At 35.8% G+C, this 11,504-nt stretch overlaps 2 protein-coding genes across 6 annotated transcripts; one reads left to right on the forward strand and one right to left on the reverse strand.

Moving 5' to 3' along the window:
- Positions 1-289: 289 nt before the first annotated feature.
- Positions 290-7,833, forward strand: LOC141683065 (uncharacterized). Of its 5 annotated transcripts, none has more exons than XM_074487759.1 (7): positions 291-457; positions 2,180-2,554; positions 2,692-2,841; positions 3,614-5,675; positions 6,497-6,612; positions 6,716-6,828; positions 7,510-7,833. In XM_074487759.1, exons 2-7 carry the CDS (start codon positions 2,248-2,250, stop codon positions 7,612-7,614), a joined length of 2,853 nt encoding a protein of 950 aa, XP_074343860.1. In that variant the 5' UTR covers positions 291-457; positions 2,180-2,247; the 3' UTR covers positions 7,615-7,833. The 5 variants fall into 5 exon arrangements, with proteins under 5 accessions (XP_074343863.1, XP_074343860.1, XP_074343862.1 ...); XM_074487761.1 differs by having other exon boundaries at positions 3,620-5,675; XM_074487760.1 differs by lacking the exon at positions 291-457 and adding an exon at positions 540-1,158.
- A 413-nt stretch (positions 7,834-8,246) lies between these two features.
- LOC141684496 (histone H1.1-like) lies at positions 8,247-9,178 on the reverse strand. The gene is made up of 2 exons (XM_074489507.1): positions 8,973-9,178; positions 8,247-8,885 (listed from the first exon to the last, which is right to left on the reverse strand). Exons 1-2 carry the CDS (start codon positions 9,069-9,071, stop codon positions 8,409-8,411), a joined length of 576 nt encoding a protein of 191 aa, XP_074345608.1. The 5' UTR covers positions 9,072-9,178; the 3' UTR covers positions 8,247-8,408.
- Positions 9,179-11,504: the final 2,326 nt, after the last annotated feature.

Here is an 11,504-nt window from a genome sequence, read left to right on the forward strand (position 1 = left end):
GAGAACTAAATGCTTATCCACGTGAACCATGCATCTTACTTTTTGGTTTCATGCTATTTTTGGAATATATTTTCTAAAATTTTGTATCCTTATATATTTAAAGTTTTTCTTCAAGTATATTTAATTTGTTAGTTATTGGGTAGGAATATATTGAATAATATAAATGAATATAATAAAAGGTGAAATGAGTGGCATGTTAATATGTGTGTAATACAATAACAGAAGGTGAACGTGGCAGAGTGTTAACCACTTAAACAAAGTAGTAGAAGTTGATGTAAAGTCCTGAAAAAGTCTCAACTTTGCTGCTGTTATGTAACTACTCTCAGCTCCCCCACCCCTTCTCTGCTTCTTTCTTTTCTTTCACTAGATTCTATTTTTAGTTTTTTTTAGTTGTACTTGTATGTTGTTTTCTTGGTACTTTCACTGTACTTGAACAACAAACTTCAGTTCTTTAAAGGTTAGTGTATATACTAATTATCTTCTTGATCAATGTGTTTTTCTTGTTTGTTTGTCTGAAATAGTTTTTTTTCCCTCTTGTTTAGCTTCTCATTTTCTTGTTTTTTTGGATAATAGGGAAGTGTAGATATGTAAAGTTTATGAATTTATGAATGAATGTGTGTTAGTTTAATGCTTCATTATTTGCCCATGTGTAACTATTGATTTTTGCTTTTGCTGATTGTTTTGCATATACATGTTGATATGTTGTTAGATATTCGTGAATTATGATAGCTATAATGGAAAATGGAGATTGTAGATTGATGCTAAACTCTAATATATTCTATCCCTATAACTGAATACATGTCTGTTAGGTTACTGAAGCTTCCAAAGCATTATTCATGTTTAAATGTTAATATGTCATATTAAAATATTATCTTCATTGACAATTGTGTGTATTCATGACAACCGTTTTTTTACCTATGATTGATGAGTGGATTTTGTAACAAATTTTGAGAGGTTTACGGTGAGCTGTTAAGGCTAACGATCAACTAATTTGTGGAGAATGGATGTTTTTGTGGGGGTTGAGCTGGGGTTGTGAGTGCCTCCAATAAACACAAATGCCTTTGGTGAAACTAGAATGGGTGTGTCTGCTGTTGTCCTCTCAAGATGCCTATGTACCCATATATAGGAATATATGGGATCAAACTCACGTAGTTCTAGGTAGAGTATAAGTCTACTTTGGCTAAGTTCTTCTTACGAATAAGTCTCTTTAGTCTTAGAGGTATTCGTGGACAAGTTACCTAAGTCGGCTAGAACAGGAGTTCCTAATTAGTGTGTCGCTCGAGAACATATGTTGGAATTTTAGAGTGGATGATTAGGAGAAAGGAGCATTTTTGGTAATGCACAGTAAAAAGCTCTTATTCTGAAGTAAGGTTTTGGAAGAATTAGTAACTTAACAATACGAAGTTGTTTATAACCAGCGAGAATGGTAGGCCTTTCTATTCTTGATGCTTAATCTAGTTGCTAGATATTCTGCCTGACTTGGAAGGAGCTTCTCAAGAAAAGCAGCAAATGTTATAATTATGAACACTATCCTCTTGTAAAAAAAACTAATTATAACAAGAAGCAAAGTTTATATCCACCATATAGAGTTTAGTATTGATATTGTCGTATTTAAGGCTGGTCGCCTTTTCTAGATTGACCACTATTTATCCTCCCACCTTGGATTAACCCTTGTGCTCAAGTGAATAGGTTAAATAACTTTCCGGACCAAATTCCCTGGAAAACAGAAAATTTTCGCAAAATATGTTCCATTTCCTCTCTGATCATCCCTTGCTTTGAGTTTTGCAACTACATAAACATTAGGTGTATCATAAATGCCATTGCTAAAAGGGCCTTTGTTATATTAACGGAGCATCTTTAAGTTCCAGCCGTTTTGTTTGGGAAAGGTCGAATGAATTATTATTAAACATTACAGAATAAAAGTGTTCTAATTAAAGTTTAGCGAACTCAGACTACCAGACATCAGCCTAGTATGCTTAATCCTTTTCCGTGTGCTATAATTCGTTGTATACTTCTATTACATTAATCTAGTGACGGTCGCCAATAAGTTGAATTCCGGTTGGCTTTAAAAAATATATGTATACAGCAAGATGATGATTTGTTTCACACATCATGAAATTTGAATTTTGATGAGGAGGTCTCGAAACGATTTTCTGATTTTCTACACTTATTTGCTCAGGCCTCATCTCGGAGACTGGCCTATATAGGAATCTTAGGACTGTATAATGAAGCTTTACCGTATGAATTATGACTGAGGACAGTAGAGATATGAAACTGGGGCTTCCTCTGAGTTATCCAAATCCTTCTGTAAGGACAAGAATTGAAACCAGTTCAGGTGCAGGTGTAAATGCAGATTCGAGGATTGACACAACTCTTATGGAACATAGGACTGAAAATATACCTTCTTTCCCGTGGGATGCAGGACCAAGCAATATGACTCTTGCCCATGACGGCAAGTCCATTGGTGACCAAAAAGTAACTCAATTACCAGTTGAACCTACGGTCAATAGTGAAGCTGGTCTTCCCTATGAATCTAGTCGCACACACCACTCAGGCAGGATACTTTTATCCAGAAATATGATTAATAAATTAACTTTCCATGTTGTTATCCTACAGTATTTGATCTTCTGTTCACAATTTGGATTTGCATCTTTGTATCCTGGTCTTCTGAGGAACTTACTGTTTTACCAGGCATGAGTGGTGCCATGGTGGAAGCGAACCCTATAGAAGAATGTGCAGTGCATTTCAAAAAGAAACAGGAATGCAACCATGAAGAGAAAGCTTTCTGCTGTCAAAATGATGACCAATCTGAAGACATAGCAAGAAGTAAAACTGACGCAGGTTTGCCTCATTATTATCCAATTTTTATCTATTGTGACTTGTAAAAACAATAGTTTTTAACTCAGACGTACACTTTCTGATTGGAATTGAACAAATAGATTTTTACCGGGGCTTTTTCTAAATTATGTGTGGAAATGACTAATTATACCTGCAAATTTAGAAAGCTTTTATACTAAAAAATTTCCTACCTCCTGATACAAAGGTTTAAAAGCTTTGTATCCTTAAATTAACAATTTGGTGGTTTAAATGTTTTTTGTAGATAACATAGATTTCCTCCAAGTAAAACAATGTCAGTGGTAGATGACGTATTTTCCTTGTAACCTTCACATCAAACATTTTGTTTATTCTTTTAAGTTGCAAATTGTTGTAAGATACTACATATCTCAGTTACATGAATTGAGTTTGATATTGTTTTTAAATTTCCGAAAATGGGAATTTAGATGAATTAAATATATATCCTTATTATGTTTCTAGTACTTACAAATTTACTTAAAAAGAATAAGGTACACACTTTTAATTAAAAAAAATATCTAGAAACTCTTGGCTGACCCTATTTTCCACCAATTTTCCTTGTACACACTATTTGTTAAGCTGGCCCTATTTTCCCCCAATTAAGTTATTACTCATTTGGGTCATTTACTGTTGAACAAAATATAACTCGGTTGAGTCATGTAGTCTGGAAAGTGGAACTGAAATATACAATACATTTTCCAGTAAAGTACTCAAACTGTACTTTCAATTACTTTCTTTTGTCAAGAAACATATATTATAGCTGCAGGTCGGCGGAATAAAAATATAGATGATGCTCTGCCCCTGCTAGAATGTAAGACCAAAGACGTCAGTAGCAGTAAAGATGTTTCTAGTGGAAACCAAATGTTGGACATAAAGGCACGTGGCTTTGAAAAAGCACCTATGGAGGGGCTCGAGTCGTCAGCTGAAAATGAAGTACTGCATGTTATTGAGAATAATGCTTTTGGGCAGAGCGAGAAAGGATCTCGAGTGGAGAGCTCTTATCCAGCTGAAGTTTCTGGGACTCTCGAGGAGAACAAAATTAATATGTTGCATGAAAAAGGCAAACAAATAATTTTGTTTGGTAAGAATATTAATGAAAGTACATCCAAAAGTGAAGACGATAGCCATGACAGTGTGGAAAGTTCCAATAGCGCGACTTTATCTTCAAAAGAAAAGAAACGGAGAAATTTTGAAAAACAGTTGATTGTTGGGAGCAAAAGAATCAAAAGTTTACCACAAGAAGCTCCAACTTTGACATCTTCTACAAAACCAGATAGTTCTTTTGTGAACTGGATATCAAACATGGTTAAGGGCTTAGTTAAAGCAAACCAAGATGAATGTCCTCTTGCTCTTGGACTCGGTCATCCCAGAGACCGGCTTAATTGCTATGATCAACAAAATCAAGCTTGCAATAACATCCAAGATCCTGGACGTGCACATATGGGTTTCCAGTCTATGTTCAGGTCCCTTTATTGCCCAAAGACAATAGAAACTGCGAGAAGGCCTAGTGATAATCCTTCAGTATCAGCCAAAGAAAGCATGGAGTCTCATAAATCATTTATTAATGTGATGCCAATATCATTCTACAGGGAGAATGATGAATCTTGCAATAAGCTACTTATGGATAATAATAACTCAGACCACCATACATCTGGGGGAAATGGAGGAGATCCATCAATTCAGACTTCATCCCAACCCCATATACTATCTGTGAATAATGATTCTACTCCGGAGACTTCAAAGACGAAATCAATAGAGAAAAAGAATTTAACCACACTTACATGCAGCAACGAAAAAGAAGCACTAAGATCCATAGACACTTGGCTGGATAAACAAAAAACTGTGAGTTTTGAAGACAAGTCATTGCATATACCATCTGAAGGGGAAGCGATGCCGAACATTTTTTCGAAAAATGATCTATCTCGGAGCTTGTGGATCACTCGGTTTTCGTCCAGGACTCCTACTCCTGCATTAGATTCAGACCAGTGCAATAATGCAGAAATTAAGCTGGAAGACTCATCTGGACTCATAAAACATGGTCATTCTAATTCTTCGTTTTCGTCCAGGACTCCTATGGGTAAGGATAAATTGAAATATCCTACCAATCTTCAGGCTTCTATTGGCTTTAACAGGGTTGTAGAGCACAATCATAAGAACCCATTGTGTAGGATAGATTCACGGCCTCCAACATTTAAAAGCTTAGAACCTATGGCTTCTGCATTTGCCAGGAGACTGGAAGTCCTCAAGAGTATACCTTCTGTTACTCGAGACGATCCAACTCCTTTTAGAATAAAATGCCTTTACTGTGGCAGAAGTGGTCACGGTTTAGTCAGTTGCTCGGAGGTTCAAAAATCTGACTTAGTGGACCTTATGAAAAATATTAGTTCTAATGATGCAGCAAACGGATCTGATCATCGGTGCATAAAATGTCTTCAACTAGGGCATTTGGCCATTTCTTGTTCCATTGCATCTTCAAGCAGACAGCAACAATCACATAAAAATGCTCCCATACATATGTATCAGACAGCTGATACAGTTAAGATTTATAAGAGCAGTGAACCATATTCTAGTATGTTATTCACAAAGGAGAGCCACTGCAAAGTCCCTAGTGATCATAGCACTTCCAGTGGACATAAAACACCGGGCTCAGAAAGAAGGGTGACGTGTCGTGATGATGTTCAAAATGATAATTCCTCATGTTACAAGGGGCTTGAGGTGAAAGAAAATCAGGTCTCAACGTTGTGTAAATCCATATCCTGTGATGCATTAAACATATTTGAAGCTGTCAGGAAGCTTCGCTTGTCTCGCACGGACATCCTCAAGTAAGCAAAAACTTCTTCACTTCCATGGAAAAATCTAACTGCACACACTAATAAAATAAAACTGCATGAGCTAGTAAAAATTGTCAAGCCTGCCATGTGCCGAAAGACCTCTCTCTTTTTTTATTGCTAAATCCTCTTTCCCCTAACCTATTGTAGATTGTTGATTTGTCAGCGTGGTCACGGGTCTCACTTAAAAGAGGAAGTAAGAGAATAGCTAAAAGTACATGCATGCTTGATTTGCAAATAAGCCTACTTAATAATGTACACAGACCCATAAGCTATAAATGGATAGCAATTTATGGTAGTGTACATGACACAGTATTAATATTGTGAAGTGAGACAATCCATTCCTAGATTTCTTTCTGCAAATTTGCACCATTAACTCATTATTAAGTAAGTCGGGACCTTGTTTGAACATAAAGACACACTTAGGAGGAAGTAAATATTGTTGCTTGTATACATACCAGAGTACATTACAGCCTGCTTTCCTGTATTGATAACCCTGTACGTTCTTCTTTGCGTGCTATATTTCTACAAGCACTTGTATTAAAATTCTGATTATTTTTTGCCAATTAAAGTTACCTGTTTTTTCTGGTCCTTTTCATAGTTAGACATTTCTTGTTCATCGACATGATATTAAGGTAAATGGATAAACAGATGTTATCAGGTGTACCAAGTATATTAGCTTTTCTCCGCGATGCAATATGGATAATTTAGAAAATTGTTTAGCATAACAAAGTACATTATGTATTTCACTAGTCAAAACCAATGAAATATTGCATGATGATATGGTTCACACTCTTTTGTTGTTAATGGCACAGATGGATGAATTTGAATAGACCACTTGTACATCTGAATGGATATTTTTTAAGGTTGCGGCTTAGGAAGTGGGAAACGAAACTGGGTGGCACGGGGTACTATGTTGCATGCATTAATGGTAACATCTCCCACCCATACCTATGTTGTATTAACCCTTTCCTCGTTGAGATTTTTTGATTGTTCAATTCAATTTTCCAATTTTTTTAATTACTGATTTGCAGAACTGCATAGAGAAGTGATGTTAAGTAGTTCTGAAAGATCCATCTTTGTCAGTGTTGGGGATATTAGATGCTCTGTTGAAAGCCAGTACATTTCAAATCACAACTTCTCTGAGGTATATAAAAATGAGTCTTAGGGTATTTGTAGCATTCTAAGATATCCTCCATTGCTAGTCTCGATTGTGTTACTAAACTTAAAAGGCTGAATTCAAGATGAGTTTGACATACTGAAAGCGCGCAGAATCAGATAAGATTGCATTTATAAATTTACCTTTAGATCTGTCCTACTTAATTGGCAAAAAGAATCCCCAGCGTTGTATGTACTTTCTATGAACTGTCGAGTTTCTTGGAATAGGAACTTTATAGATTGTCAATAAGTAAAGAAATCGAAAGCACGACTGGATTGCAACTTCTATTATTCTTTTTTAACATTGGTAATGCACTGATGAGTTGAGTTTATTGGTGTATCCCACATTGTTTGTTGGAGAGGTGGATTTAATAAGCCGTAAATTAATGCATTAGTAATAGACCTTTTGGGTTGTATTTAATGATACATTTATGCGGGCTTGGTCTTAGAAAATGTCATACTATTGTGGAGTTGGATCGTGTTTGCACCAACAGAGTTCTATGGAGACTATGAGTATTAAATTGAATATGCCCTCCAGTTAAATATTGGTCTCTGTATAACTTTACTTTCCCCTGCACCGAATATGGGTATTTGTATATTATTACTTTGAAAGCACAACCTTAAATACATACGAAACTCTGGTATCAGTAACTTGATATTGATTTTACAGGAAGAGCTTATAACATGGTGGAACGCAATCATGAAAAATGGGGAAATACCTGCGTTGAATGATTTAAGAAGAAAATCTGAAGAGAAGCATAAGCTAGGATTGTAGATCTGTAGGTATATACTTCACATTCATTTGAGTTTTGGGCTTTTTGCTATCTCAAGTGCTATGTTATTACATTATTCATTGGGTTCTGTATATTAAGTTCCTGGTAGCCAAAATTCTTAACTGGTAAATATCTTGGAATATCCATGCTTAGATATATACGACGGTTATGTGTTATTTTTTTTATAGTGATTATAATTGAACTTTTGAGGTGTTTGCACTTGTTCTACAAACTATGATCCTCTTATCTATTAATGTGTGTGCAAACATCTACGCTGGTTGAATTAATCCATAAGCAAGATTTAACTGAAGTTGATAATTTTTGGTGTTTTTAAGAAAAAAAATTCTCTAATGGATAGAAATTGTTTTCGTAAATGCTCATCAAAAGCAACAGAGGATGTGATTATTGCTGAAAAATTCCAAAATCTATTCTCATGAAATTATTTTCGTAAATGTTTATAAAGGCAATAGAGAATGTGTTGTTGTTGAAATCATATAAACCCACCTTTCTCATATTCGGGGGCAATCAGAACCATTTCATCTCCTTGAAGAAATACTGCCTAAAATTGTGCTTAACATTCCAAACTAATAACAAATTAGTCAAACATGAAGCTGAAATATAAGAAACCCAAACATTCAAACAACTCCATTTAAATTAAAATAAAGTAAAATTCAGAACCCTAATTAAAAAGAAAAACTATTAAAACCCAAGCCTGCTGGCTGCTGCTGATATATGATATATATTACATAACAGAACCCATAAATAATAAAAACCCTTCTAATACAGCAGGCCTAATTCATTTCTTCCCCTTCTTCACTGGTGACTTCAAGCTCTTCACCTTCTTCACCGCCTTCGCCTTCTTAACAGGCGTCGCCTTAGCCTTCTTTTCCACCGTCTTCCTCGCACTCGCTTTCGCCTTCACAGCCTTCTTCGGCTTCTCCGCCGCCTTAGCCTTTGGCTTCACAACGCTCTTCTTCTTCTTCGTAGCAGAAGCAGCAGCGACCTTCTTCGGCTTCACAGCAGTAACCGCCTTCTTTGGCTTAGCAGCAACATCTTTCTTCTTCACTACCTCTGGTTTGACAGGTGCGGATAGCTTGTATGATGATTTGATCTTAGTTAAGCTTCCGGAAGCTACCAGACGCTTCAGTTGAAGACTAATGTGCTTCTTGAAAAGCGGAGATAAGTCCTTTTGATGGTCCTCGATGAATTTTGTGATTGCGTATTGGCTCGAGCCTGTTCGTTCCTTGAGCGTTGCAATTGCTTCCTTAATCATCTGCAAATCAATATAACAAATTAAATCAATTCCATTACACATTACAAACATTCGAATTTATAACTCTTGAAAATTGTGTGTATTTACATCAGAATAAGGAGGATGAGCCTTAGGCTTCTTGGCAACTGCTGCTTTCTTCTCCTTTGGAACCTTAGGAGCCTTTGGTTTCGCTACTGTTGTTGCCATTGATTCAGTGAAAAATGAAAACAGAGATGTTGATTTGTGTGTGTGAATTGAAATATGAGTAACTGTAACTGGTTGCAGATTGTTTGTGGTGACTGGTGAGTGGACAGAAATGTAGAGAGATTTATATACTGAGGGGAGAGTCAGGGAGACGAGATGTGATTGGTGGAGAGGTTTAGCCGCGGATTGATGTCTTTGTTTGAGTGTGAGTGTGTACCGTTGGATTTTATGAGATCGATGGCTGTCGAGGTGTCTCCTGATGTCACACGGATCGTTAGCTTTTGAGGTTGAGATGAGACCTAAATGTGGTTTTTGCTGTGTTTTCTAGGCGGCATGAATTTGGAATTGTGTTTTAGATATTTTATGGTTTCTTTTTTTTGGAATTGAACAATTAAGTTTTTTGGTTAATTTAATTGAGGATTGTATTTAACAAAATTATTTTTAACAAAATTTGTTGTTATTTTCAATATCAAAAAATCGAGGGAAAAAAATCTTGATATTTCTTCCATATCAAAATAATAATTTCTTAGATTAAAGATTGTTATAATTATAACCTGTATTTGTAGAAAGAAATAAATGGTTTTGTATTTATTATTGTATTATTTACTTAAAATATATCAATAAGATCATGTTATAAGAAAAAAAAAACTTTTAATATCTTATGTTTTAATAGATTTCTATTGATTTTAGTCTATTCTTTGTGGTGAGTGAAGATTATTCTCGATAAAAATGATGGTTCTAAATTTAAACAAAAGATCTTTTTCTTATTGCAAAATGATCAAATTCAAGTTCTTTCACTTTATGAACTAATGATCATGTCTACAAAAGAATTGAAGTGCATTCACTATTTGCTAAGAATTGAAGATGAAACTTCTAGGTTATGGTCAAACATGATTCTTGCCAATATCAGAAGAAGTATATTGGATGATGGTCGATATTATTTCGGATCATATGTTCCTAAATACATGAATTTCATAGGGAAAGAAGTTAACATGAAGAAAGGTAACTGTCTTGAAATTTCTTCATCAAGATCCAAAAGTTCATCAGAACTTATTCTTTTACCGAAATCAGAAGTAATTCTTTTTCCAGTAACAGAACTTGTTCTAGGACTTGTAGCTTCACCTCTTCTTGATGAGAAACCACTACCTTGACCATGACCTCCACCCATTCCAGAGTTTCCTTGGTCATCTTTTTCATCATCCTTCCCCTTCAGTGTCTTAACAGTTTTGCATTTGGACTTAATTACCTTCTCCCCCTTTTTGGCATCAGCAGGTAAGAGAAGAGAGACAAGTAATTCCACTGAGGATTGGATTTCATCGAGTTGAGATTGCTGAGAAGCTTGATTTTTCAAAATATCATCAATATGAGACTGTTGCTCTTGGGTCTTCTCAATGTAAGCAACTCTATCAAAGGTAGGTTGGAATAAAGTTTTATTGTCAATTTTCTTAATCGTTTCTTGCTTGAGCAATTCTTCCTGAATTTTATGTAACTCTGCATGAGTTGTTGAATGTAGACCTTGCAGATGTCTAGTACCTAATACAGTGACTCGAAACTGTGTCTTGAAATCATCATTAATTAACATCTCATCAGCTTTTTCCAAGTGCTCAACAAGAAAATCCAATGACTGGAACTTTCACTGCTGGATTCCGGATAGGTTGATCGCAAAGCGACTTAAGAGAATCGTTGAGCGCAAAGCGAGCGTTAGAGTCTAATTGGTTAAAGTATAGATTCATAAGCGACTTTGGTTTAATTCCAACTTATATGTGGTTTATAGGTTACCAGACTCATCCCAGGACTTTTACCATCAGCATCCGTCTCAGGCAAGCTTTCAGTTTCTGAGTCATCATCACTATCAGAAATTGATGACTCAGTATCAGACTTTGTGAAGAGAGCTTTACCCTTGCCTTTCTTTGAGGTAACTGCCTTGGGGGATTCTTCTTCAGCCTTAAGAGCAACTGTCCTTGACTTTCCTCCTTTTCTCTTGCTTCTTTGTTCCATCTCAAGTTCATGAGTCTTGAGCATCCCATAAATTTCATCAAGAGTCGTTTCATCAAGATTATAGTTGTCTCTTATAGTTGTTGCCTTCAAATCCCCGCTTTCAGGAAGAGCTAACAAGAATTTAAGGTTTGAATCTTCAAGATCATACTCCTTATCAACCAATGACAAATCATTCAAGAGCTTGACAAATCTGTCATATAAATCAGTCAATGACTCATTTTGTTTTGAGTCAAAGTGTTCATACTCTTGAGTGATTATTGTCTTCCTGTTCTTCTTGATCAAATCAGTTCCCTGACATCTTGTTTCCAGGGCATCCCATATCTCCTTTGTAGTCTTGCAGTTATTTACCCTGTTTGACATTACATTATCAGTGGCACTATGCAGCAAGTGTCGTACCTTCGCATCCTTAGCAATTGAAGCGATATCTTCAGCAGTGTA

This window comes from Apium graveolens, chromosome 9 (assembly GCF_009905375.1).
Source record: "Apium graveolens cultivar Ventura chromosome 9, ASM990537v1, whole genome shotgun sequence".
Lineage (NCBI taxonomy): Eukaryota > Viridiplantae > Streptophyta > Magnoliopsida > Apiales > Apiaceae > Apium > Apium graveolens.

Excerpts from the sequence above, each read along its gene's own strand:
- LOC141683065 (XM_074487759.1), top strand. The coding sequence starts at position 2,248 with ATGACTGAGGACAGTAGAGATATGAAACTGGGGCTTCCTCTGAGTTAT. Across the intron at positions 5,676-6,496 it reads TCTCGCACGGACATCCTCAA|ATGGATGAATTTGAATAGAC; the intron begins GTAAGCAAAAAC and ends TTAATGGCACAG. Across the intron at positions 6,829-7,509 it reads CAAATCACAACTTCTCTGAG|GAAGAGCTTATAACATGGTG; the intron begins GTATATAAAAAT and ends TTGATTTTACAG.
- LOC141684496 (XM_074489507.1), bottom strand. The coding sequence starts at position 9,071 with ATGGCAACAACAGTAGCGAAACCAAAGGCTCCTAAGGTTCCAAAGGAG. Across the intron at positions 8,886-8,972 it reads CTCATCCTCCTTATTCTGAT|ATGATTAAGGAAGCAATTGC; the intron begins GTAAATACACAC and ends ATTGATTTGCAG.